At 41.9% G+C, this 23,292-nt stretch overlaps 14 protein-coding genes across 14 annotated transcripts; 9 read left to right on the forward strand and 5 right to left on the reverse strand.

The window, feature by feature from the left end:
• Positions 1-164: 164 nt before the first annotated feature.
• Positions 165-2,690, forward strand: FZO1 (mitofusin; the record flags this gene model as incomplete). Its single annotated transcript, XM_071050254.1, has 1 exon — positions 165-2,690. One exon carries the CDS (start codon positions 165-167, stop codon positions 2,688-2,690), a length of 2,526 nt encoding a protein of 841 aa, XP_070908846.1.
• A 385-nt stretch (positions 2,691-3,075) lies between these two features.
• Positions 3,076-4,437, forward strand: EHT1 (medium-chain fatty acid ethyl ester synthase/esterase; the record flags this gene model as incomplete). The annotated part of the gene is made up of 1 exon (XM_071050255.1): positions 3,076-4,437. The coding sequence occupies one exon, from the start codon at positions 3,076-3,078 to the stop codon at positions 4,435-4,437; it is 1,362 nt and encodes a 453-aa protein (XP_070908847.1).
• A 167-nt stretch (positions 4,438-4,604) lies between these two features.
• ECM31 (3-methyl-2-oxobutanoate hydroxymethyltransferase) lies at positions 4,605-5,546 on the reverse strand (the record flags this gene model as incomplete). The annotated part of the gene is made up of 1 exon (XM_071050256.1): positions 4,605-5,546. The coding sequence occupies one exon, from the start codon at positions 5,544-5,546 to the stop codon at positions 4,605-4,607; it is 942 nt and encodes a 313-aa protein (XP_070908848.1).
• Positions 5,547-5,824: 278 nt separating this feature from the next.
• On the reverse strand, positions 5,825-6,784 carry SWD3 (Swd3p; the record flags this gene model as incomplete). The annotated part of the gene is made up of 1 exon (XM_071050257.1): positions 5,825-6,784. The coding sequence occupies one exon, from the start codon at positions 6,782-6,784 to the stop codon at positions 5,825-5,827; it is 960 nt and encodes a 319-aa protein (XP_070908849.1).
• A 428-nt stretch (positions 6,785-7,212) lies between these two features.
• UMP1 (Ump1p) lies at positions 7,213-7,755 on the forward strand (the record flags this gene model as incomplete). The annotated part of the gene is made up of 1 exon (XM_071050258.1): positions 7,213-7,755. One exon carries the CDS (start codon positions 7,213-7,215, stop codon positions 7,753-7,755), a length of 543 nt encoding a protein of 180 aa, XP_070908850.1.
• A 623-nt stretch (positions 7,756-8,378) lies between these two features.
• Positions 8,379-9,959, forward strand: SMY2 (Smy2p; the record flags this gene model as incomplete). Its single annotated transcript, XM_071050259.1, has 1 exon — positions 8,379-9,959. One exon carries the CDS (start codon positions 8,379-8,381, stop codon positions 9,957-9,959), a length of 1,581 nt encoding a protein of 526 aa, XP_070908851.1.
• A 188-nt stretch (positions 9,960-10,147) lies between these two features.
• SEC66 (Sec63 complex subunit SEC66) lies at positions 10,148-10,855 on the reverse strand (the record flags this gene model as incomplete). The annotated part of the gene is made up of 1 exon (XM_071050260.1): positions 10,148-10,855. One exon carries the CDS (start codon positions 10,853-10,855, stop codon positions 10,148-10,150), a length of 708 nt encoding a protein of 235 aa, XP_070908852.1.
• A 533-nt stretch (positions 10,856-11,388) lies between these two features.
• Positions 11,389-13,125, forward strand: NPL4 (nuclear protein localization protein 4; the record flags this gene model as incomplete). Its single annotated transcript, XM_071050261.1, has 1 exon — positions 11,389-13,125. One exon carries the CDS (start codon positions 11,389-11,391, stop codon positions 13,123-13,125), a length of 1,737 nt encoding a protein of 578 aa, XP_070908853.1.
• A 291-nt stretch (positions 13,126-13,416) lies between these two features.
• On the forward strand, positions 13,417-15,498 carry SSE2 (adenyl-nucleotide exchange factor SSE2; the record flags this gene model as incomplete). The annotated part of the gene is made up of 1 exon (XM_071050262.1): positions 13,417-15,498. The coding sequence occupies one exon, from the start codon at positions 13,417-13,419 to the stop codon at positions 15,496-15,498; it is 2,082 nt and encodes a 693-aa protein (XP_070908854.1).
• A 432-nt stretch (positions 15,499-15,930) lies between these two features.
• PEX32 (Pex32p) lies at positions 15,931-17,226 on the reverse strand (the record flags this gene model as incomplete). The annotated part of the gene is made up of 1 exon (XM_071050263.1): positions 15,931-17,226. The coding sequence occupies one exon, from the start codon at positions 17,224-17,226 to the stop codon at positions 15,931-15,933; it is 1,296 nt and encodes a 431-aa protein (XP_070908855.1).
• Positions 17,227-17,578: 352 nt separating this feature from the next.
• Positions 17,579-18,040, forward strand: POP7 (ribonuclease P/MRP protein subunit POP7; the record flags this gene model as incomplete). The annotated part of the gene is made up of 1 exon (XM_071050264.1): positions 17,579-18,040. The coding sequence occupies one exon, from the start codon at positions 17,579-17,581 to the stop codon at positions 18,038-18,040; it is 462 nt and encodes a 153-aa protein (XP_070908856.1).
• A 184-nt stretch (positions 18,041-18,224) lies between these two features.
• On the forward strand, positions 18,225-19,556 carry TYR1 (prephenate dehydrogenase (NADP(+)); the record flags this gene model as incomplete). The annotated part of the gene is made up of 1 exon (XM_071050265.1): positions 18,225-19,556. The coding sequence occupies one exon, from the start codon at positions 18,225-18,227 to the stop codon at positions 19,554-19,556; it is 1,332 nt and encodes a 443-aa protein (XP_070908857.1).
• Positions 19,557-19,908: 352 nt separating this feature from the next.
• Positions 19,909-20,580, reverse strand: UBS1 (Ubs1p; the record flags this gene model as incomplete). The annotated part of the gene is made up of 1 exon (XM_071050266.1): positions 19,909-20,580. One exon carries the CDS (start codon positions 20,578-20,580, stop codon positions 19,909-19,911), a length of 672 nt encoding a protein of 223 aa, XP_070908858.1.
• Positions 20,581-21,219: 639 nt separating this feature from the next.
• Positions 21,220-21,771, forward strand: ARL1 (Arf family GTPase ARL1; the record flags this gene model as incomplete). Its single annotated transcript, XM_071050267.1, has 1 exon — positions 21,220-21,771. The coding sequence occupies one exon, from the start codon at positions 21,220-21,222 to the stop codon at positions 21,769-21,771; it is 552 nt and encodes a 183-aa protein (XP_070908859.1).
• Positions 21,772-23,292: the final 1,521 nt, after the last annotated feature.

A 23,292-nucleotide genomic window follows, 5' to 3' on the forward strand; every position in this document is an offset into this window, starting at 1 on the left:
CGTTAACCGCGAAACGGCGGATGTTCCCTGCTAATTAAGGCAATTTAGTATGGGGGGAAGTGCTAAATGTTACTTATCAGGGACTGGTTTGGTATTAATTATCTATAGCTAGCACCTGAACTCCCCTATAAAACGCTGATTAAAGTGGTATAAGTACATTTGAGATGTCTAAGGAGATACAAGACTATAAATCTCAGGACTCCGGGGATGAGGAGAATACTGAGGAGTTGCTCCAGCAGTTAAATAATGAAGAGTCGTATGATTCGTTTATTACACCGCCACCTACTGAGCTGACTTACTCCAGGAGTACGGGGCTCGAAGGCAGCCAGGTTTCTGCTAGTCACCACCGAAAATCATCAAATGATAACATGTTGTCTGCGCAGCTGAGCCAGTGGACGTATAATAACAATAAAGCTACATTACACAAAGCTATCAATCAAGCCGAGGGTTTACTGGAAAAAGTTGTTGCTGAAAATAGTGAGCGTCCGATGTTTCTTATTGACGAACAAGAGGTGAAAAAATTGCATGTACTGCAGCCCCATTTAAAGTTGGAAGGTACATATACTGTAGAGCATGATAAGTCATTTAACCTGGACAGGGCTGCCTTAGCAAAGTTATTTCACTCGCAAGTGCAAGTCGCCAAAAACCATTTACACTCGTTGAAGACAAGGGTTGATGATGTTTCCTCAAAGGTTTTTGTTACTGGTGATGTGAATACTGGGAAATCAGCTTTTTGCAACTCATTACTGAGACGGAGCTTATTGCCAGAGGATCAATTGCCATGTACTAATGTGTTCTGCGAAGTGCTTGAATCTCGTGATAATAATAACATTGAAGAAGTGCATGCCATCCCCCATTCGATAGCCAGATCGATTAAAGAAATCCCTACTGTATATAGTATTAAGAAAACTACGACTTATGAAAGGCATCCATTATCTGCATTGCCTGATCTTGTTCAAAGGAATGACAAATACCTTCTATTGAAAATTTACATCAAAGACGATAAAACTACACCAGAAAAGAGTCTGCTACGTAATGGAATCGTAGATATTTCTCTACTGGACTCCCCAGGATTAAACATGGACTCTTTACAAACCACTGAGGTTATGGCAAGACAGGAAGAAATCGATTTAGTTATTTTCGTTGTCAATGCGGAAAACCAATTGACCTTATCAGCTAAGGAGTTCATCTCCCTGGCTTCAACCGAGAAAAAGTTCATGTTCTTTGTAGTTAAGAAGTTTGATAAGATCAGAGATAAGCAACGTTGTAAGGACCTCATTTTAAAACAAATAAAGGATCTATCACCAGAAAGTCATAAAAGAGCTAATGAATTTGTTCATTTCTTATCTAGTCCCGAACATGACATATTAGGACCTAATGGTGGAGGTGGTGGAGATCCAGGTGATGATGGTGACAGTCCGTATCACAATAATGATCCAGATTTTGACAATTTACAGAGCTCATTGAGGAACTTCTTGTTGAAGAAACGTTCTTTATCCAAGCTTTTACCAGCTAAAACCTACTTGATTAAATTGTTGAGTGATGTAGAGACTATTTCTGAAGGCAATCTAAAATCTTTTAAACAAGAAGATGATAACATTTCGAAGGAACTGGAACAGCTTGAACCGGAAATTAGTGAAGTACAAAACACCACGGGTTACCTAACCATGAAGGCAGAACATGTAGCAGAAAATTCTATCTATGCGTGTTACGAATTTACTTCATCGCAAATCAATGCTGCACTGGACATATCATTTGAAGATTTACCATCCTACCAGGGAATCTCTCGTATACACGATTTTATCTTTTCGACCGAACAATATATTAAAGATCGGATAAAAAGTAATGTGATAGCAAGCGAGCAATTTGCCAAAATGCAAACCGCCAAAACGGTGTCTGAACTTGATGACCTAGGGAAGAGCAAACTTGGTGATGACTTTATGAAAGAGCGCACATTCCAAAGTGAATTGATGTTCACCAAGAGACTACACCTAAATAGCAAGAAATTGAATATTAGACTCTCTGTTACTGATCTATTTGCTCCTTCATGGTCCAGCTTTATTCAATATATAGGTTGGAGTATATCCTTCCCCTTCCTGGTTACGGATAAAAAACAGGAGAAGGTAATTAGCGATAGCACAGAAGAAACCGCAGTGTCTAACATACTGGAGATGAAGAATTATCCATTAACCCAATATTTATCTAGACCATCATTACTGTTTACCTCCAGGTTGCCAGCTATGGCAATTTACTCCTTTGGTGGTACAAAGATTTTGAGCAGCATAGCATACGGTGGGTTAAGACTAACCACTATTGACTCTCTGAAAAAGATTGCAGCACCATTGCTGGTTGTTGGTTCTCTGTTAGGTGTGGCCTATTTGATCCATGACTTGCCAAGGGCATTGCCTGTAAACCTTGTTAAGAAGTACAGAAAGAAGCTGGGAGAGATTAACTTCGCCCACCAGAACGCCGAAAGGATTACAAAAGAGGTAAGAATTGTACTAAAGGTCCCAATTAGAGAAATCTACAAATCCTGCGAAGCAGCCGTAGAGAAGAAACAGTCCGTGAAGCGAGACTTGGAGATCAAAAGAGCAAACAACGCCCTCTCAATCACATTCTTCAACAAGTTAATCGCAAAGGCCCAAACCCAAAAGACAATTGTCCAAAACGTGAATTTGGACATCGACTAACCCTTGTAAAAAGAATAATTATCAATAAGTATCTAACAAATATATATTCATACCCACAGAAATCAGGATATTTTGGACTGACTATCTCCTTCGTTGCTTGCGGCTCCGTGCCCTCGAGAATTTAATATAAAAATTCCCGCAGTTCCCGAAGGCGTAGTCCAACTTTTCTTTTTTTAGCTGCTCTACCGCGTTTTCTTCCAATTTGGGACATATTGGGCAAACTAGGGACCAGAAGGAGTTAGTGGTTGTCTCCGAGTTCAATCGCCAATGGATCAACAACCACACTTGTCCAATATATAAATCATACCTTTGTTTTTTTCATTTGCTGTATATTGCTCTGAATATCTGACACCCAAACGGACACTGGAAGCTGTAATTGTCGAATATGTCTATGAATACCTGGCCGTTGATCAACCCTTTCCATTGGGGTTATAATGGTACTGTCTCGCATGTTACCAACGATGACGGTACTGTGAAGTTGTCATTGAAAAATGGGGAAGAAAGCTTACAATTTGAAGAGTTTCTGAACAAATACGTTCCTGATTTGGCTAATGACGCCAAATTCCAGCTGCACCCTACGTTGTTTACTGGTATTATGCAGACCTTGTACCTAGGTGCAGCAGACTACAGTAAGGAATTCCAGGTTTTCTATGGTAGAGAGATTGTGAAATTCAGTGATAACGGTGTTTGCACTGTTGACTATGTCATGAATGAGTGGGAGAAAGAGTACGAATTGAATAACACTACCAAAAGATACAACGTGGAGAAATTCAAGCATGATGAAGCTGAGACACATCCTAATGAGTGGCCACGTCTGCAGCCACGGACTAGATACTTGAGGGAGAACGAATTAGAGGATGTCCGCAACGATCATAAACCTCTAGTCTTGGTGCTTCACGGTCTAGCTGGTGGTTCACACGAACCAGTCATCAGATCATTGACACAGCACCTTTCTAAAATAGGTAACAACAAATTCCAAGTAGCCGTCCTGAATACTAGAGGGTGTGCCCGTTCAAAGATTACTACCAGAAACCTTTTCACTGCATTCCACACCCAAGATATCCGTGAGTTCTTACAAAGAGTTAGAGCTAAGCACCCTAACAAGAAACTATATGCTGTAGGTTTCTCTTTCGGGGCTACAATGCTTGCTAATTACCTGGGCGAAGAAGGTGACAAAACACCATTATCTGCTGCTTGCACCTTAAGCAACCCATGGGATATGGTCATGTCCTCCGTGAAGACTAGTAACGATTGGTGGTCTAAGAACTTATTCTCATACAACATAACACAATTCTTGGTCAGAACCGTTAAAGTGAATATGGGGGAGCTGGAAGTTCCAAACGGTTCAGCTCCAGAACATGTTCCAACTCTCAAGAACCCATCCTACTACAGATTCACAAAGGAGAACTTGGAGAAGGCTAAAAACTTTAAAACGATAGCTGATTTCGATGACACTTACACAGCTCCTTGCCTGGGTTTCTCTTCAGCTATGGACTACTACAAATCTGCTAGTTCTATCAATAGGATTGCTAACGTAAAGATCCCACTATTGAGTATCAACGCTAGAGATGATCCAGTTGTAGGCCCAGAAGGTGTTCCTTTCGACTTGATGAAGCAAAACCCTAACGTTGTTCACTGTGAAACGGACATTGGTGGTCACTTGGCATACATTGGTAAAGACTGGAAACCTTGGGTTACTAAAGAAATTGCACAATACTTTAATGTCTTCGATGAACGCGTCCAATAATTTTAGATTGGGAAAAGATAGAATCGTCGAAGGATTTAGTAGATTGCTCTCAACTTGTTTTATAAATATTGATCTAAAATCAAACCAAATTTACATGATCTCTTGTATGTGATATTTACATATGCTAAAATATATAAATACATATATATTACTTGTCTATTGCTAGTTTAATATTTCTTATGCTGAGCTTCTTCCAAGAACTGAGTCCAAAGGTCCTCTTTTATCTTAAAAGTGTGTTTACTTGTTTCAGGGAAATCCCTTGAAGAAACCTCAGATGCGTAATTTTGTAAGTGCTCGATAGCCCTTTGACCAAAGTTATCATATGATTTCACAAATTTAGGAGGTTTCTGGTCCTGCATACCTAGCAAGTCAGATATCACCAGGACCTGACCACTTGTTTGGTTACCAGCACCTATTCCTATGGTTGGTATTGATAATTTTTCAGTTATATAGCCAGCTACGCGTTGAGGAACACACTCTAATACAATACTCCAACATCCTATCTGTTGTAGCTTTTTAGCAGATTCTACTAGGTCGTGGATATCATCGACATTCTTGTTTGCTTGCACCTTGAACCCTCCAAGTGAATGTTGTCTTTGAGGAGTCAGACCAATGTGTCCCATCACCGGTATGCCTCTAGCACACAACTCCTTAATAAGTTTATATGTGTAATCATCAGAACTATGAGGACCTGATTCGATTTTGATGGATTTGACTTTACTACTAGCCCTCATTAGCTCTATAGCGTTGGTTATCCCTTGCGGCACACTGGCTTCAAAACTGCCAAACGGCATATCACTGACCACAAAACTGGGGCCTTCAGCCCTACAAGCTGACTTAATATGGTACTTGAACTCATCCATGGTCAAGTAAGAAGTTGAGTCGTACCCTAACGTCGTCATACTCAGAGAATCGCCCAAAAGCATCATATCGATACCCGAATTCTGCACCCAGTTAGCTGTTATGTAGTCATATGCAGTACACATAGTCAATGGTTCTCCACATCGGTATTTCTCCTTTAAATCGAGCAAGGACTTCGATACAACGCTGCTATGTACTGAATATTGGCGTGCTTGTGAGACCAACCGTCTCCTAAATGGAAGCATCATCTTATAGCTATCTTGGTCTTTTAGCAAGGATTGATATAGCTTCAATCAAGTATACCCAACACCTCTAGATCGTCTTTTGAACTAGTCCTGGAGTTGAGTTACTGTTAGTTCTGGTTATATTGCTTGAGTGAAAAATTCCATTTCAGAGCATCGGCTCATCGCCAATAGTTAACGATTTAACCCCGAAGAGCCCTTATAGACCTAATATAATAATAATACAGCTATTGTAGTATCTACAGATGAAATATATATTAGGAAATGAAATATATGTGATGCCATTACTTGTACTGCCAGATTTGGCAGTTTCCTGTAAGGGAGAGGGAGCACACTTGGCTGTCATGACAGTGGATGCTGATTATGGGGCTGTCCTCGTTGGTCTGGAGGACCTCCAGTGTCTCCTTGGTGTTTGTGTCCCAGCAATATACCTCTCCGTGCTCGTAGCCACTCAGCACCAGTGGTGACTGGGGTGTGCTCGAGGTTTCGCCCGGGTACATGAAGTCCATCCCGCACGCATGATGCATTGATGTGTACTTATCTCCTGCAGGTTTGAAAGTTCGTACCACTTCACCGGATATACAATTCCATATCTTCACTATACCGTCGTAACTCTTGACCAGTAGATATTTAGTGTTTGCTGAGAATTTGACCTGCGTTATCGGAATCACACCAGTTTCGCTCTGCCAATCCTTATCGTACGTCAATGTCTTGAGACAGTGGCCAGTGGCTGTGTCGAATATACGGATTAAGCCGTCGTGTGATCCTGAGCTCAAGATAGAAGAATCATTCGCACTGACGTCAATTGACACCACGGGTTCCGAGTGTGCCGACATAGTTTTCATCACACTGCCGTTCAGTACGTCCCAAATCTTTATACTCTCGTCCATCGAGGAAGAGAACAACAGGTTGCCCTTGCTGTTGTAACACAGCGACACCACTGGCGCAGTGTGCCCGCATAGTCTGTGTAACTCCCCGTATTGACGGTTAGTTATCACTACTGTGAAATCGTCGGAACACGTCGCGAGACACTGTCCATCTGGCGACCAACATACCTCGGAGATGGGAGCTGCATGGTTCACTATATGAGTCTCCGCCAGCGTATAGTCCTGCGTAGAGTCATATACGTATACTTGTACACCTCGCACTACGGCCAGCCAGTGGCCATCGGGAGAGAACACAGCACTCACACACGGTAATGACGGGTCTCCAGGAACAGTTATCCGACAACTAACCTCAAACATATTTTTGCTTATTTGAACAGGATCAGTAACACACTGAGAAATTGTATCAACAAATATAAAGAAAGCACAGTTCCCTGTGCAAACATCTATATTGATAACCAATTGAGCACAATCCAATATAGAAACATCAGGTCTGCAATAGTATTACAGATAATAATAATAACTATAAGTAATAACTAACTAAATATAGCAAGCTCATCGAGCAAATCGGTATAATAGCATATTAGTCGTTATATACGTATCAGTCAGATGATATATATTAGTATACGTTAACGTACAATATGATATAATTGATCATGTGCATATACGTATATAATGTCTAATAATGTGATCATGTTTCGTAACTTATGACATTTGGTCTTTCCTGTTCTATGCTGTGGCGAAATTTTAAAAGGAAGGGGATCTCTTTATAGTATAAGTAGTTTGGAATGGATCCGGAATTATATATTAACAAGGTGAGTCTAGTAAAGGTTAATATTACATTCAATAACACACAACAGAGACATTATTACAATAACAAAATGAGTATTGTTCCAAAGGACGGGCATAAGGATAGGATTGCTAGTGACGAGACGTTAACCGCTGGTGCGGCAGCTGTTCCGGACACGCTGAGGTTACAAGCTGGTGGTGCTGTGCCGCTTTCCTCTCAGATCAACGATAGACATCCGCTGGAGAGCCGTGTGCGTAACTGGGAGGCCACGCAGCACAAGAGACAGCTCGAGCAGTATAGAAATGTGTTTGGTGTGGCGGAGCCCATGCGTCGTGTTATGGAGCTTGGTATTGTGGACGCTACTGATTTCAACCCGGTGACCGAAGCGCTAGGCAGCAGCTCTATCCATCGTGACATTCTGATGAACAAGGACGCCTCAATTGACTGGGAGGACGTATATTCTGACTCCAATGGCCTGCTCTCAGGAAATTTGGTCGGAGACGATGTGCATACTAAGATTGAGCGTAAAGCTGGTATATAAGAAGAAAGGATTATAAATATGTGTATTTTTTGCAACATAAAAAATAATAAGATGAGATATTAATGATATTATAGGAACAAAAAATTAGATGATTTATCTTCTGGTAATCATTCAAAGGCTTTACCTTTTCTTCACTCTCTTTTTTGTTATAAGTATTGTATAATTGTCAATGGTATGGACCCAAGCAAAAGAAGTAGAATATTAGGGCTGTGGCTGTGCTACTGGTATAAACTATAAATATATAGGGAAAGCGAAAGGATGTAGGTAAGTAAATCGCTGCAACTCGAAATAGAAAAAAAGTATTACGAAAAATAAACTAAATGTTGCATATCAACTAGCTAACAAATCAACTAGCATATTAAGACAAATATTTTTCCACAGAGCTTTTCTTTTTTTGTTCTTGCGATGAGGTCGAAGAAATTTCAATATGAAAAAAAAAAAAATTTTTTTTCATATGTCCTGCAAAATGATGTCAAAATAGTTGTTGTTAAAAGGCTCAAAGCTAGAATATAACTTATTAATCTTCTGGAGTTGATAATAGAAGGATATACCCTGGTACTTTCTGTCCTTTCCCTTTTAATTGGTTACTAAAGAGGCAAAAACAACAACAAATTGAATTGAGGATGGATTATTCATCTTCACAGAAATATATCCAAACTCAGACGTTGTTGAACACAATCAATGGTCAATTCCAGAACTTGCATGTACAGGACAACAGGGACAAAGCCGGCAATGTTGCTACACCATTGAGTCGGTCGTCTTCTCTGTTGGAATCGTTGGGAATTAATAGTGGTGTTGAAACGAACTTGAGCTCTCAAAATGGCTCTACTTCTCCCTTTAATTCTTTCGTTACTTCATCTAATCCTGTATCCTACTCTGATCCATTGACCAATGACAAGTCTGTGGCGCAGAATGAATCGAATATCAATAATACATATAATAGTTTGTACGGAAGTACGGGTATGTATGGTTCCAACACACCAGTATCCTCATTTCAAACATTGACCACACCTGTTGGAAAGTCCACAATTGCTGCGGAGACTTACGGTTTTGTAAACTCATTCATTGCACAACCGCTGTGGAAATATATTGATGTCCAAGGTAATGTCCAAGGCCCATTTTCTTCCTCCGACATGACTAACTGGTATTTGCAAGGTTATTTCCAACCTAGTCTTACAATCTATCGTGTGAATGACGCTCAGTCACTTAATACTTCCTTGTTGTCTATGTGTAACAAATTTTTCACTCTTAGTGAGCTCGTGATCCAAACGCAAAGTAGCCAGGATCCATTTAACACTTTTGATTCGCTGTTGAACAACCCTCAACCTACTGAACCAGAAACTGAAATTGTTAATCCAATTCCAAACCATATTACCAATCCATTGATGAACCTAGCTGAAAAGCTAGAAGTTGACAAGAAGACCAATACTGAGTCTCCTAAGGTCCAGACTCAAAAAATGGCTAGTACCGAACTACCGTCATTGCTCAATAGTGGTCAAGATTCTGAAATTGTAAAGGCATCCAAGGGTAAAAAATTTGTCTTTAAGGATGAACAACATAATGATAAAAGGTCACCAAACAATAATGCCGAAGCCACTATCGATACTCAAGCTGTAGAGGCTCAAGAATCTGCTACATCTACAAAACCACTGGCGCCAACCGAAAACGTGACTGTAAATGAGTCTGTTAGTTCAACCTCAAACAGTACTGCCTGGACTAAAATAGCCGCTAAGAATATGACCTCTAAACCTGTCCTCAAGAACCAAACTAGCAAGAACACCATTGATCCTGCCAAATTGCGTTCTGTAAGCTCAACACCTGTTGCTAAGACTATCGGTACACCTCAGACTAACCCTAGGATGAAGAATACTAATTCCACGGTTACAACCACTAGTAAAGAAGAATTCTTGACCTGGTGTAAGAAAAATATGAAATTGAACTCTGGTCTCTCTAAGGCCAACGTGGTAGAGTTGTTGCTCAGTATGCCTGCTGATGTAGAGTCTGAAATGATTGTCGCAGAAACTATTTATTCGAGCAGTGATGTCATGGATGGTCGTAGATTCGCCAAAGAGTTCATCAAGAGACGTACTGAATGTGAAACTCAAAACGACCCACTTGACTGGAACGAGGCCATCAAGCTGTACATTGGCAACGATGACGACGACTGGGAGTTCCAAGTTGTTACCAAGAAGAAGAAAAACTAGCATTCTGTCCATATAGTTATATACCGTCTTTCTTTTCACATTTAAAAGCATTTATAAATAATTAACGAATCAAATAATAATTAAAGAATCAAAAACACTTATGGTTTTGTATTCTATATCTTTATCTTGTTGTATTCAATGCAAATATATTTTTTTATCTTTGTTGTGTTGTATACAAGTGATTAGAATTACTTAGAGCTAACTAATTTGCCGTCTTTATCAAGCTTTAGCCCCCATTCTTCGACACAGACCTCTCTACGTTTGGCAATAGCCTGGTAACGTCTAGTCAGTGCTTGGTTCAGACATATTTCACGTGCCAATGGGACATAGTTTGGAACCCAGCCCGGTTGCAACCTCTCGGCCTCCTGTATACACTCCTTGAACTCCACGTCAACCAGTTTGACCTCCGTTTGGTAACGTTGCCAGTAATCGTCGCCGATGGAGCCGTTCTTGTACAGAATCTCAACCTGAGGAGCCAGTTCCTTCAGCTTCAACGACCTTCTGATCGCCTCAGCACCACGGTTCAACAGCCCAGCCTTCAGCACCTTCTCATGGACCTTCTGCTCAGAGCTCAGCGACAAGAGCTCGATGTACAGGTCCTTGGCATCGGACTCATCAAAGATAGATGGCAGAGAGCTGATCTTCCTGATCTTGCTCTTACGGTACTGAGAGGCAAAGATAAACAGCGATACCACCAGAATCGTCACATAGAGCAGCGGCGTGTACACGGAAACAGCCTTCGTCTCAACCCGGGGCTCCTCAAAGAACGTACCGTTGTTATATGTGCCATTGTTATACGTGTCATTGTTATACGTGCCATTGCTATTGAACTCATAGTCCTCGTGTCCTTCATAGGTCTGGTTGAATTGCTCAGTGGCATTGAACCCGTCGTCCATTTTGTTATGTGTCTTGCTTTAGCTGGGAGAGAGTGATGAAGTCGGGAGCAGTACAGGTCAGGCTATCTCTTATAATTGGGATTCGATTACGATTTTTGCTTTTCGTTGCTTTTGAACGGTTCTTCACGTTGGTCAACTGCTTAGCGATAGCGGTAAGAAGGCCATTAGACTTGCTTCGCATAGAGCAAAGGAAAGAGGACCGTCAATAACCTTGCTAGTTCTCATATATACACTCTATAGCGGTATTTGGGCTGTACGCTGCGATACAGCCCCCCTTAGGAAGGTTAGTGTCACGTGACACAATTCCAACTATACACGCCCCTCCACCCCGCCACTTCTCACAGCCCAACAGGCGCCAGCACATCTATAGTGTACATATAATGGTTTATCAGTTTCTCTGTGTTGTGTCTCCTCTGGTCATCTGGTTGCTATATAAAGGCCCATCTCTCTGAGCGTAGAGCGAATTTACAACCAACAAGCACTCAGAAGGTACAGGTTCGAAGTAAGAGAGCGTTTTTACAAGGAGAAAGAAGATGATTATAAGATTTAGGAGTCCCGTTGGGATGCACCGTGTGAGCTGTGAGGCTGGGGAGCGTTTTGGGGATGTTTTGGCCCGGCTGGAGGCTGTGCTGCGGGAGGCAGGTGTCTCTGCTGAGGGTATGGCCGTTGGGCGGGAGGCCAACGGCCAGGACAAGGTTGATTGCGGGTCAATTGTGGGCCAGGATGTTGGTACGCTTTACAAGCACGGTGATATTGTGTATGTGCATTATACGGAGGCCAAGGATACCGCCACTAGCGTTGACACCGCCAGTGGCGGTGTCAACGCTAGTGGTTCTGGACAGAGTGTCCAGATTAAAGGTAGTATGCAAGAGCTTGATGTTGATAAGACTCTTGAGAAGGTCGAGGGTTTGATTCCTAGGAGTCGTACGAACCTCTGTAAGCACGGTGACAAGGGGATGTGTGAGTACTGTTCGCCGTTGCCCCCCTGGGATGCGGGCTACCACAACGAGAACAACATCAAGCACATCTCGTTCCACTCGTACTTGAAGAAGCTGAATGAACACACGAACAAGAGCTCAAGCGGGAGCTCGTACATTGCGCCGCTCTCTCAGCCTGACTTCAGGATCGATAGGCACTGCCGCAACGGCCATGAACCATGGCCCAAGGGTATCTGCTCGAAGTGCCAGCCCTCCGCCATCACTTTGCAGCAGCAGGAGTTCCGTATGGTAGACCATGTGGAGTTTCAGAACAGCGAGCTGATCAACCAGTTTATTGAGTTTTGGAGAGCAAGCGGTACGCAACGGTTCGCATACCTCTATGGTAAGTACGAAGAGTATGAGGCGACGCCATTGGGGATCAAGGCTAGCGTCCACGCTATCTACGAGCCTCCACAACATGACGAACCAGATGGGCTCACCATGGACATGGAGCAAGTCACACAGGAGATGGCCCAAGTGGACCAGTTGGCGAGCGAGATGGGGCTACTGAGGGTTGGCTTGATCTTTTCGGACTTGACTGATGCTGGGAATGGAGACGGTACAGTGCTATGCAAGAGACACAAGGATTCTTTCTTCTTGAGCTCTTTGGAGACGATCATGGCTGCAAAACACCAATCCAGGCACCCTAACGTCAGCAAGTTCAGTGAACAAGGCATCTTCTCCTCGAAGTTTGTCACATGTGTTGTCTCTGGTAACCTACAGAGCGAGATTGACATCTCGTGTTACCAGGTATCCATCGATGCTGAAGCACTGGTTGCTGCAGACATGATTGGCGGCTCCACACACCCTTCCATGGCTTACATTAACGAGACCACTAACGACAGGTACGTACCAGAGATATTCTACATGAAGAAGAACGAGTACGGCCTAACGATCAAGGAGAACGCCAAACCAGCGTTCCCAGTGGACTACCTGATCGTGTCTCTGACCCACGGGTTCCCAAAGGAGGACGCACAGGACAAGAAGATCTTCAAGAGCACCACGGGATTCCCCTGGAGCAACAGACAGGCCATGGGCTACTCCCAGGACTACCACGAGCTGAAACGCTACCTGTACTCCGCCGCCACGAACGGAAACTTCAACGACCTCCACGACAAGCTCGCAAACTTCCACCTACTGGTCTACATACACTCCCTACAGATACTGAGCGCAGAGGAATGGGCCTTGCTGGTTGCCGGTGCCACCACTACAGATTACCAAGAACCCTTATACAAGCTCTCCGCATCCCCAGGCTGGCAGACACTAGTAATGATCCTCACAGAAGCCAGCTAAGATCGTACATAAAATATATATATTTATATTTATTACTAATATAATTACAAATATAACATAGATATCACTTGTGTCACGTGGTTTATATCATCAAATAGTTGTATCACCGCTGACGATGTTGAAAATTTTTTTTTTTCAGTGCGCATCGCCTCGAAGCTCATCGAATCACCTCGAAACTTCCAATTTAATGTAGTATTAGTATATAAGTGAGTATTGTGATATTGTGTTGTCTGTGGGTTTAAACGGTTCAATCAGTGATATCGCAGTTAAACAAAGAGTAATTGAATAGCTATGAGTACTCCATTTGGTTTAGATTTAGGTAATGACAACTCTGTCTTGGCTGTTGCCAGAAACAGAGGTATTGACATTGTAGTCAACGAGGTTTCCAACCGTTCTACGCCAACTATGGTTGGTTTCGGTCCTAAGAACAGATACTTGGGTGAGGGTGCTAAGACCAAGCAGACCTCCAATGTTAAGAACACCGTTGGTAACTTGAAGAGAATCCTGGGTTTGGACTACGAGCACCCAGACTTCAAGGAGGAATCCAAGTTCTTCACCTCTAAGTTGGTCAAGCTTGATGACGGTAAGATTGGTACTGAGGTTAGATTTGCCGGTGAGGGTGTTACCTTCTCTGCTACCCAGTTGAACGCTATGTACATCAACAAGGTCAAGCAAACTGTTGAGACCGAGACCAAGGCCACCATCACTGATGTCTGTATCGCTGTCCCAGCCTGGTACAACGAGGAGCAACGTTACGCTGCTGCTGACGCTGCCAGAATTGCTGGTTTGAACCCAGTCAGAATCGTTAACGATATCACCGCTGCCGGTGTCTCCTACGGTGTCTTCAAGACCGACTTGCCAAGTGCCGAAGAGAAGCCAAGAATCGTTGCTCTTGTCGACATTGGTCACTCTACTTACACTTGTTCCATCATGGCTTTCAAGAAGGGTGAATTGAAGGTTTTGGGTACCGCTTACGACAAGCACTTCGGTGGTAGAGACTTCGACCGTGCCATCACTGAACACTTCGCCGATGAGTTCAAGACCAAGTACAAGATCGATATTAGAGAAAATCCAAAGGCCTACAACAGAGTCTTGATCTCTGCTGAAAGATTAAAGAAGGTCTTGTCCGCCAACACCGCCGCCCCAATCAGTGTTGAAAACGTCATGAACGATGTTGACGCCTCTTCCCAACTTTCCCGTGAGGAATTGGAAGAATTAGTTAGACCATTGTTGGACCGTGTCACTGACCCAGTCACCAGAGCCTTGGCCCAAGCTAACTTGACCAAGGAAGACGTTGACTTCGTCGAACTAATCGGTGGTACCACCCGTATCCCAACTTTGAAGAACTCCATCTCTGAGGCCTTCGGTAAGCCATTGTCCACCACCTTGAACCAAGACGAAGCTATTGCTAAGGGTGCTGCTTTCATCTGTGCCATCCACTCCCCAACCTTGAGAGTTAGACCATTCAAGTTCGAAGACATTCACTCATACTCTGTCTCTTACAGCTGGGACAAGCAAGTTGAAGATGAAGACCACTTGGAAGTATTCCCAGCCAACTCTACTTTCCCATCCACCAAGTTGATCACTCTACACCGTACTGGTGACTTCTCTATGGAAGCCAGATTCACCAACGAAAAAGAATTGCCAGCTCACGTCCCAGCCGAAATTGCTAAGTGGGAAATCACTGGTGTCCAAGTTCCAGAAGGTGAAACTTCCGTTCCAGTTAAGTTGAAGCTAAGATGTGACCCATCCGGTTTGCACATCATCGAAGAAGCTTACTCTTTGGAAGACATTGTCGTCAAGGAGGAAGTTCCTCTACCAGATGACGCTCCAGAAGACGCTATCCCAGAAGTTAAGGAAGTCACCAAGACTGTCAAGAAGGATGACCTAGTTATCACTGAACACACATTCACTTTGGCTGCTGACAAGTTGAACACTCTAATCGAGAAGGAGAACGAAATGACCGCTAAGGATAAGCTAGTTGCTGAAACTGAAGACCGTAAGAATGCTCTAGAAGAGTACATCTACACCTTGCGTGGTAAGTTGGACGAAGAATACGCTGACTTCGCTTCTGACGCTGAAAAGACCAAGTTGAGAGATATGCTTGCTAAGGCTGAAGAATGGTTATACGATGACGGTTTCGACTCTATCAAGGCTAAGTACATTGCCAAGTACGAAGAATTGGCTGCTATCGGTAACGTTATCAGAGGTAGATATCTAGCTAAGGAAGAAGAAAAGAAGCAAGCTTTGAGAGCTAAGCAAGAAGCTGCTAACTTGGCTGCTCTAAGTGAAAAACTAGCTGCTCAAAGATCTGCTGATGTTGAAAAGAAGGAGGAGAAGTCTGATGGCGATGCTCAAATGGATCTAGATTAAACTATTTAATGTGCATATCCTTTCAATGTATTTGTAAACTAACTTTTATATTTCTACACACTTTGGTTATATTTGCTCAGGTAAGGTGATTCATCAATTTTTTCTTCCTAGTATCATCACGTATTAATGATTTCAACGTTGCAAATATATCTTTGTGTATGCAATCGTCTGCTACTTTCACGTAATTAAAACATTTTTATATATTTTATAATTTTAGATAAATTTCAATATAGACTAGTGATAATTTATGAAGTTTCGTGAACTGAATAAGGATTCCTGGTTATGCGGGATATACATATTGGAAGCATGACTTCACAATCAAAACTAATTTAAGGAGCGAGTTACATTTACATAGTATATATTATATTTAATAAAGACCATATTAGATGCCAATGAATATATAATTTTAATTTAATAGGTAGTTTTGGTAAATTAAAGTTTGAATATCTTCCTCTTCCATACTCTGGAACGAGTGTACCCTTCTAAGGAGTCTCTTGTTCCAGTTATATTCCAATCTGTGTCGGAGTAAACCCAGGAGGACTTCTCCCAATTCTTCTCAACCCAGGACCAGCCTGTAGGAAGCTCTTTCTCTACCTCTACAATAGAGGGCACAGAATATGCACTTGGGTCTAAGAACTTATTATTACAGTTAGTTGTGTACATTTTTCTTTCATATGGTAGAAGTTTTGGTTGCCAGCCTTCGTACTTCCACTTCCGCTGGTTTTCGAATACATAAATCTCCTTTATGACAATGACTGCATTATCAGATTTGTTCACCACAGAGTTTATCTTATCGCCAGACCCAGTTATATCAAATTCTGAAATTTTAGTATCCTTGTTCTCTGAATCCATGCTGATAATATCATTAGACTTTGCAGCTACAAATCTTAACAAGAAGAGCTCTAATAGGTTACTCTCGTTCATTTTCTTTAGTGTGGCAATGGGGAGTGGTACCTGTATTTGGACGTTTGGGGTTAATTTGACCATTTGTTCTGTAGTTAGCGTTCTTAGGGCAAACTTGGCATTGAAACCGAAAATCGTATATTCTTCTCCAAAGATATATGTGAATATCTTGAAGTACAAGGTTCTAACAAAGAGTAGTCTCCAACAGAGCCTGAGAGTCACCTGAACCCAGTCGGAATGATAAAACAGCGCAAACAGTACCAGTGCTCTGGTGTACATCTGAACTGAGATAACCCTCATCATCACATAGTGCAGTGGAGTGAGGACCAGCGCAAGCCTGGCAAATATCCTAAGCATGGAGTACTTGGACACGGGGGTCTTGAACCACCGCCTGAACATAATCTCATTCCGCAGAGTCTCCAGCTTGTCCAGCAGAGACTCCAGGTTGATAATAATGTCGTCCACAGTGGGGGGTTCAGACGAGCTCATGCTGTAGTATACCGACGAGATGAAGTACGACGTCGCAAAGAACAGGAAGGCACTGCTCAACACCTCCACCCACAGCAACATCACGTTGGTTACTTGAGACCCCAGCACGGGGTCCTCCCACGACCACGAAAACATATTGGTAGAGAGATATATCATCACCACATACAGGAAGGGCAGGCACCGGTCCTCACATATCCACATAAGGTTGTCCAACGCAGCATCCACGATGACTAGCAGCGGGTACACCTTCGCCAACGTCATAGAAAGCATCGAGGGCGTGACAAGCGTCAAGGACGGCTTCTGGCCATGGCTATTAATAAACTTAGCATGGTACATCGCGCTGTAGTTTATTAGTATTTAGCTATTATATGTTACGGGAACTCCAAATAAACTCCGAAACAGCTTAAATCCTTCAAATCAGCAGCTTTCAACACCAGAAAAAGAAGCAGCTAATAATATAAGAGTCTATAGCAGCAAATCAACGGTGTAAAGGCAGCGTAATGCTCTGTTATGGGCCTTTATCCCTCCCACTATCGAGTAGTCCGTTGGGGCCCTTTGTTTTAAAATAGGGAAGAGCTCATCGCAAAGTGAAAAAAATGAAAAATTTGAAAAATTTCAAAGCTCATCGCAACGACCAAGGTGGACAAGACTTTGTATATAAGCAGAACCACCAACTTCAGTAGTACAAATGGGTAAATCTGTGACCAAGAAGAGGCTGCCGACCATTAAGGTGCTCTCGCACCGCCGGATCAAGTCGACTATGTATGTGAAGAGCAGCACGCCATTCATGAGTGCTGTCAAGAAGGTCGACAAGATGCTGACGGTGTGTCCGCAGTACGTGACGGTGATGGGTATGGGTAAGGCTGTTCGGCGCACGCTGGCTGTGGCGTGCCACTTCCAAGAGCGGATGTTGCGTGTGCAAGTGCGCACCACCACCGTAGACGTCCTGGACAGAGTAACTACAACCGAATCCACGTCTTCTAGTACTCATACTACATCTAGCTCCTCGAATAACTCCTCGAATGCTACATTTATAGCAACAACTGCGGATACAGCCTCTGATTCAGACTCAGACTCAGACTCCGATTCAGACTCTGAGCTCAAGAAACGCACAATCACCGGGATTGAAGTGCTGATATTCAAGCAATGAGAAATTATATAGCTACGTAACGTTTCTAAAATACTATATCGAAAAATTCATATCATACATCGTTGTTCCTCTAGCTTTGCTTATATAGTCGTAAGTGCTATAAAGCCGAGCCCAAGCTCGAATTTATCACGAGGAATACTTCAATGGGCAATTCAGCTCAAAGAACAGTAGTGGTATATTCGAGATGACGGAGTCTATTGAGCAATGGAAGGAGCGTACCATCGGTATCATTGGTTTGGGTGACATGGGTATGCTCTATGCCACCAAATTCTCTGCTGCTGGATGGAAAGTGGTGGCTTGTGACAGGGAGGAGCAGTATGACACGCTGCTGGAGCGTCGAGAACAGCAACGGTGGAAGTTTGATGTGGTCAAGAACGGTCACTATGTCTCCAGGGTCAGTGACTATATCATTTACAGTGTGGAAGCCGAGAATATCGAGCGTTTGGTAGGATTGTACGGGCCATCTACTAAAGTAGGAGCCATTGTCGGTGGACAAACGAGTTGTAAGACGCCTGAAATCCAGGCATTTGAGAAACACCTGCCTGCTGATGTGGATATCATCTCGCTACACTCGCTGCATGGTCCAAAGGTCAACAGTGAGGGTCAGCCGTTGGTGCTGATTGATCATAGAAGTAGTTCCGGCGAGTCTTTGAAGTTTGTGGAGGCAATAGTGGCATGTCTAAAGAGTAAACAGGTCTACTTGACCTATGAGGAGCATGATCGTATTACTGCGGACACACAAGCCGTGACTCATGCTGCGTTCTTGAGTATGGGTCGTGCATGGGCCAACTTAAAGGTTTACCCATGGACATTAGGTGTCAATAAGTGGTTTGGTGGCCTGGAAAACGTCAAGGTGAATATCTCGCTACGTATCTACTCGAATAAATGGCACGTCTATGCTGGTTTAGCCTTGACTAACCCAATGGCCCATAATCAAATTCTACAGTATGCCACTAGTGCCACAGAGCTATTTACACTGTTTTTAGATAAGAAGAAGGATGAACTAACAGAGAGGTTGATGAACGCCAAGAAATTTGTATTTGGGAACCACAAAGGGTTGTTGTTACTAGATGATACAATTTTTGAAAAATACTCGCTGTCTAAGGAAGCAGCCTCGCAGGATAGTGAAGGAGAGCCCTCGTTACCAAACTCCCACTTATCCCTACTTGCGATCGTCGACTCATGGCACAAACTTGGTATCAACCCTTATGACCACATGATTTGCTCTACACCACTATTCAGAATATTTTTAGGTGTTTCTGAGTTTCTATTTTTAAGACCTGGTTTGTTGGAGAAGACCATTGATGCTGCTATTGATGACCATTCTTTCAGAAGGGACGACTTGGAATTCGTCGTAGCAGCAAGAGAGTGGAGTTCCATTGTTACTTTCGGGAACTTTGACTTATATAAGAGGCAATTTGAAACTGTGCAAAAGTTCTTCGAGCCTATGTTACCAGAGGCTAACCAAATCGGTAATGAGATGATTAAAACTATCCTACAGCACTCCCAAAAATGATGTGTTAGCCCATGTTGCTTATGTATTTATAGAGGAATTTACTTATTTGAGAGCTGATAAATAGGTATAAATATTTTTTAGTACTTAATTTTACTATAATTAGATATTAACAAAACTTATTTATTGTGATAACTATATGATTTATTGGCGGAATGTAAAATGCCATTAATTGTGGATAAAACCAAATATGATGAAGTATAATATGATATATGATGAAATATGATGAAATATGATGAAATATGATGAAATATGATGACTATAATATTAACATGCAGGAAATTCAAATGGGAATGCAAAATAAACAACAAAAAATAAATAAACTGGATTTTCAGTTTGGTAGAGATGGTAGATGTTACAGCTTCCGCTTCTTGGAACAATCTGACTCTGGAGTATCTTCCAACATAGGATGTTTGTAAACATTATCACAAGCTAGCGTGTTATTGCAAGCCATGGAAGGTAGTGTCTCTGATCCGAAGTAACTCTTGGTACCAGTATATTCTAGGTTCTGCGCAATAGACCCCGTACTGCCAGCACCATTACGAGCAGCATAGCTCTTCACCAACTGGTAATCACCATCCTGTAGACTTCCATGCAACTCCGGAAACACTCTCAGAAAGTCCCTACACATCACTCTGTTCCAAGCATAACACAGCCTCCCGCCGCACCGCACGGACTCCCTCGCGAAGACCATCGTCCATATGTGCTCCACAAGTCTTATAAACCCGTGCTCCTGCGCCAACAGCTGTTGTAAGTGTGTCAAGGACACGTTCCTATGCAGAGGGAATACTCCGTTCGGGGTCATACATTTCAACACTATAACACAGCTATCGTCCCCGGAAACCTTCAAATACAACAGCGCATACACCTCCTCTTGGGCTAAGGGCCCTTCCTCGTCTAACCGCAGTACCAGGTGCCACACATGCATGTTAGAGTCCTGTGGTCGCAGCAGGTACCGTCCGCCACAAGGCCGCACCCTGCTATAATGCTTCCAATCTCTCAGCAACCGTCTCGTAAGCAACCTCATTTACTATTAAGTGGTAATAAAACCTTTATCTTCTGGTTTCTTGTCTTGCTTCAGCAGTCCTGAGTAATATAATTATTACTATAACTATAATATACCAGATGGCCTTAACACAAAATTTATATTACTGGCTGACGTACATAACGATACGTATATAACGATACGGAAGCGCGAGAAGAGGAAAAACAAAGAGTGCCAAGGATACAGTAGGTTTGTTAACTGTACGTAATTAGTGTATGGGGGTGATATATCCGTCTCCAGCTCGTTGAGAGGATCACAACGAGTATAATAACGTATAGTCTAGCATACTTACTGCTCTAACTTGCTCTAGAGACATAGAAATCGCCTCGAAAGAAGTCTAAAGTCGATATATTGCTGTAACTGATGAAGTAAATGCAATCGTCTTACTGCAATTACAATACAATTTAGTGTTTAATTGCAATTTCTTTTGAGTACTCGATTTTAATCCGACGTGGCGAGAGACGAATTTGGAAAAACAAGCAAAAAAAAAAAAATTCAGTGCCAAAGCAATTGTACATATCAATATAAGGATTAAGTAGCAAGTGTTAGAGAGAGAGGCTTACTGAACTGGGTAGACAGGAGATTAGCTGTATACTGGCAGATATACGTGAAATACAGAAGATGGGGAATTTTTTTAGTTCAATGTTTGACAGGCTGTGGGGGATCAACAAGGAGTTGCGTATACTGATTCTGGGGCTTGATGGTGCTGGTAAGACCACTATATTGTACCGGTTACAGATTGGTGAGGTTGTTACCACGAAGCCTACGATTGGGTTCAATGTTGAGACGTTGACGTACAAGAATTTGAAGTTGAATGTGTGGGATTTGGGTGGTCAGACGAGTATCAGGCCGTACTGGCGGTGTTACTATGCGGACACTGCTGCTGTGATATTTGTGGTGGATTCTACTGATAAGGACCGTATGGCCACGGCTTCTAAAGAACTACATTTGATGTTGCAAGAGGAGGAGCTGCAGGACGCTGCGCTATTGGTGTTTGCGAATAAACAGGATCAGCCTGGTGCTCTGAGTGCCAGCGAGGTGTCGAAGGAGCTCAACTTGGTAGAATTGAAGGACAGAAGCTGGTCAATTGTTGCATCCAGCGCTATTAAAGGTGAGGGTATCACTGAAGGTTTGGACTGGCTGATTGATGTGATCAAAGATGAACAGTTATGAAAGAAAAAAATAAAGATGCTTATACATAAGTAAAAAATAGAACCGAAAGACTCTGTACAAGTCCATTTATTGATTTATTCTCGCCATAAAAATAGGATTCTACCATTCAGCTCAAAGTCATTGTAATGTCTTGTTTTGAACTACAAATAGACGTTTCTAGTCGCATATATAAAGGTTGCATATACCTTGCACATAAAATAATAAAAGACACTACTGTTATTGTGAAGACGAGTTGGTTTACAGCTCTCTTATTACTTTTACTATTCTTATATTAATCACATGACATGTAAACGTATAACAATAAAAGCTAGCATTAAAATATCGTTACTTTTAAATATATCATATTTCTTTTTCTTTTATTTTGAAAATTATTTTTTACGTTTAGTTTATTAATTCTGCATTTTGTGCTTTATCTGGGAATCACTACACAACAACAGCAGTAAGACATTCCGATATATAACAATACAGTTCAAGAAAACGTCAATGGCGATTGCATATGGGATGTTTACGTAACTGACCAATGGTGCCACTTTTTTCTTAGCTCTTTTTCAGTTTTAATTTTTCTGCTTAGTGTTTACTTCAAATTACCCTTGGTGTAAACCAAGAAGACCACGATAAGTTCAGAATTATCAGCTATTCAATTAAATCAGATCAAATTAGATTTGTTAAAAGATATTCATTTCTGTATCTCTGTTTTAAATGATGAATTTCGTATTAACAAGTGCTCACCTGATAGTATATAGAAAGCAGCATGAGAAGTACTTAGTGTCATATTCTTCTCTATGATAGTCAGCTCACTAAAGTTTCATCCTATATAGTACCAGAAATTCTAGAACAGCTCCTAAACATAAGAGCTAAATTCAAAATATATCAAGTAGACTAGGAAATACTGTTCTTGTAAAGCATTTAAGTCATATATTCTATGACAGCTACAGGACTCTCAAGTTATTCACTAAAAAAGCAATTCATAAGGAAATAATAATTGCCATTATTTATTGGCTGTAACAAGGAACATCATTACTAGACAATATTAGAAGTAATGACCAACGTTTTATTCTGGAAGGGGCAAAGTTGTGATGACAAACCCTACACCATAATGCTGGTGTAAGAGAAATAAGAATAGCTCTCATAATCAGGCAGTTTAAGCATGACCCAATGTTGGTATGCTTTGGTGTACTTTATCTAAGAATATTCAGCAAAAAAACAATTGTTATTAAACAGGCAAATATTTGAGGGATTTTGATTTTTACTAGCAACACAAAAAAAAAAAAGTAATCCAGCATAAACTATTCTTTTATCTTATTTTTAATAGCATATAGTATCCGATAGAAACATGTCAATTATACCATAATAAATAGTAAATCCCCTACCCCACTAGTAGTTCTTGAGGTAGGGAGGTAGAAAAGACATCTCCATATGGCATAGAAAGGAGTAGAATACAATACTATTTTGAGCATCCTAGACATAGATTTTAATAAAACCCGAAAACCCAAAAGCAACCATTCTATTGATATATTTTAG

Source organism: Nakaseomyces bracarensis (genome assembly GCF_045282275.1).
Source record: "Nakaseomyces bracarensis strain CBM3 chromosome Unknown Scaff1_0, whole genome shotgun sequence".
Taxonomy (NCBI): domain Eukaryota; kingdom Fungi; phylum Ascomycota; class Saccharomycetes; order Saccharomycetales; family Saccharomycetaceae; genus Nakaseomyces; species Nakaseomyces bracarensis.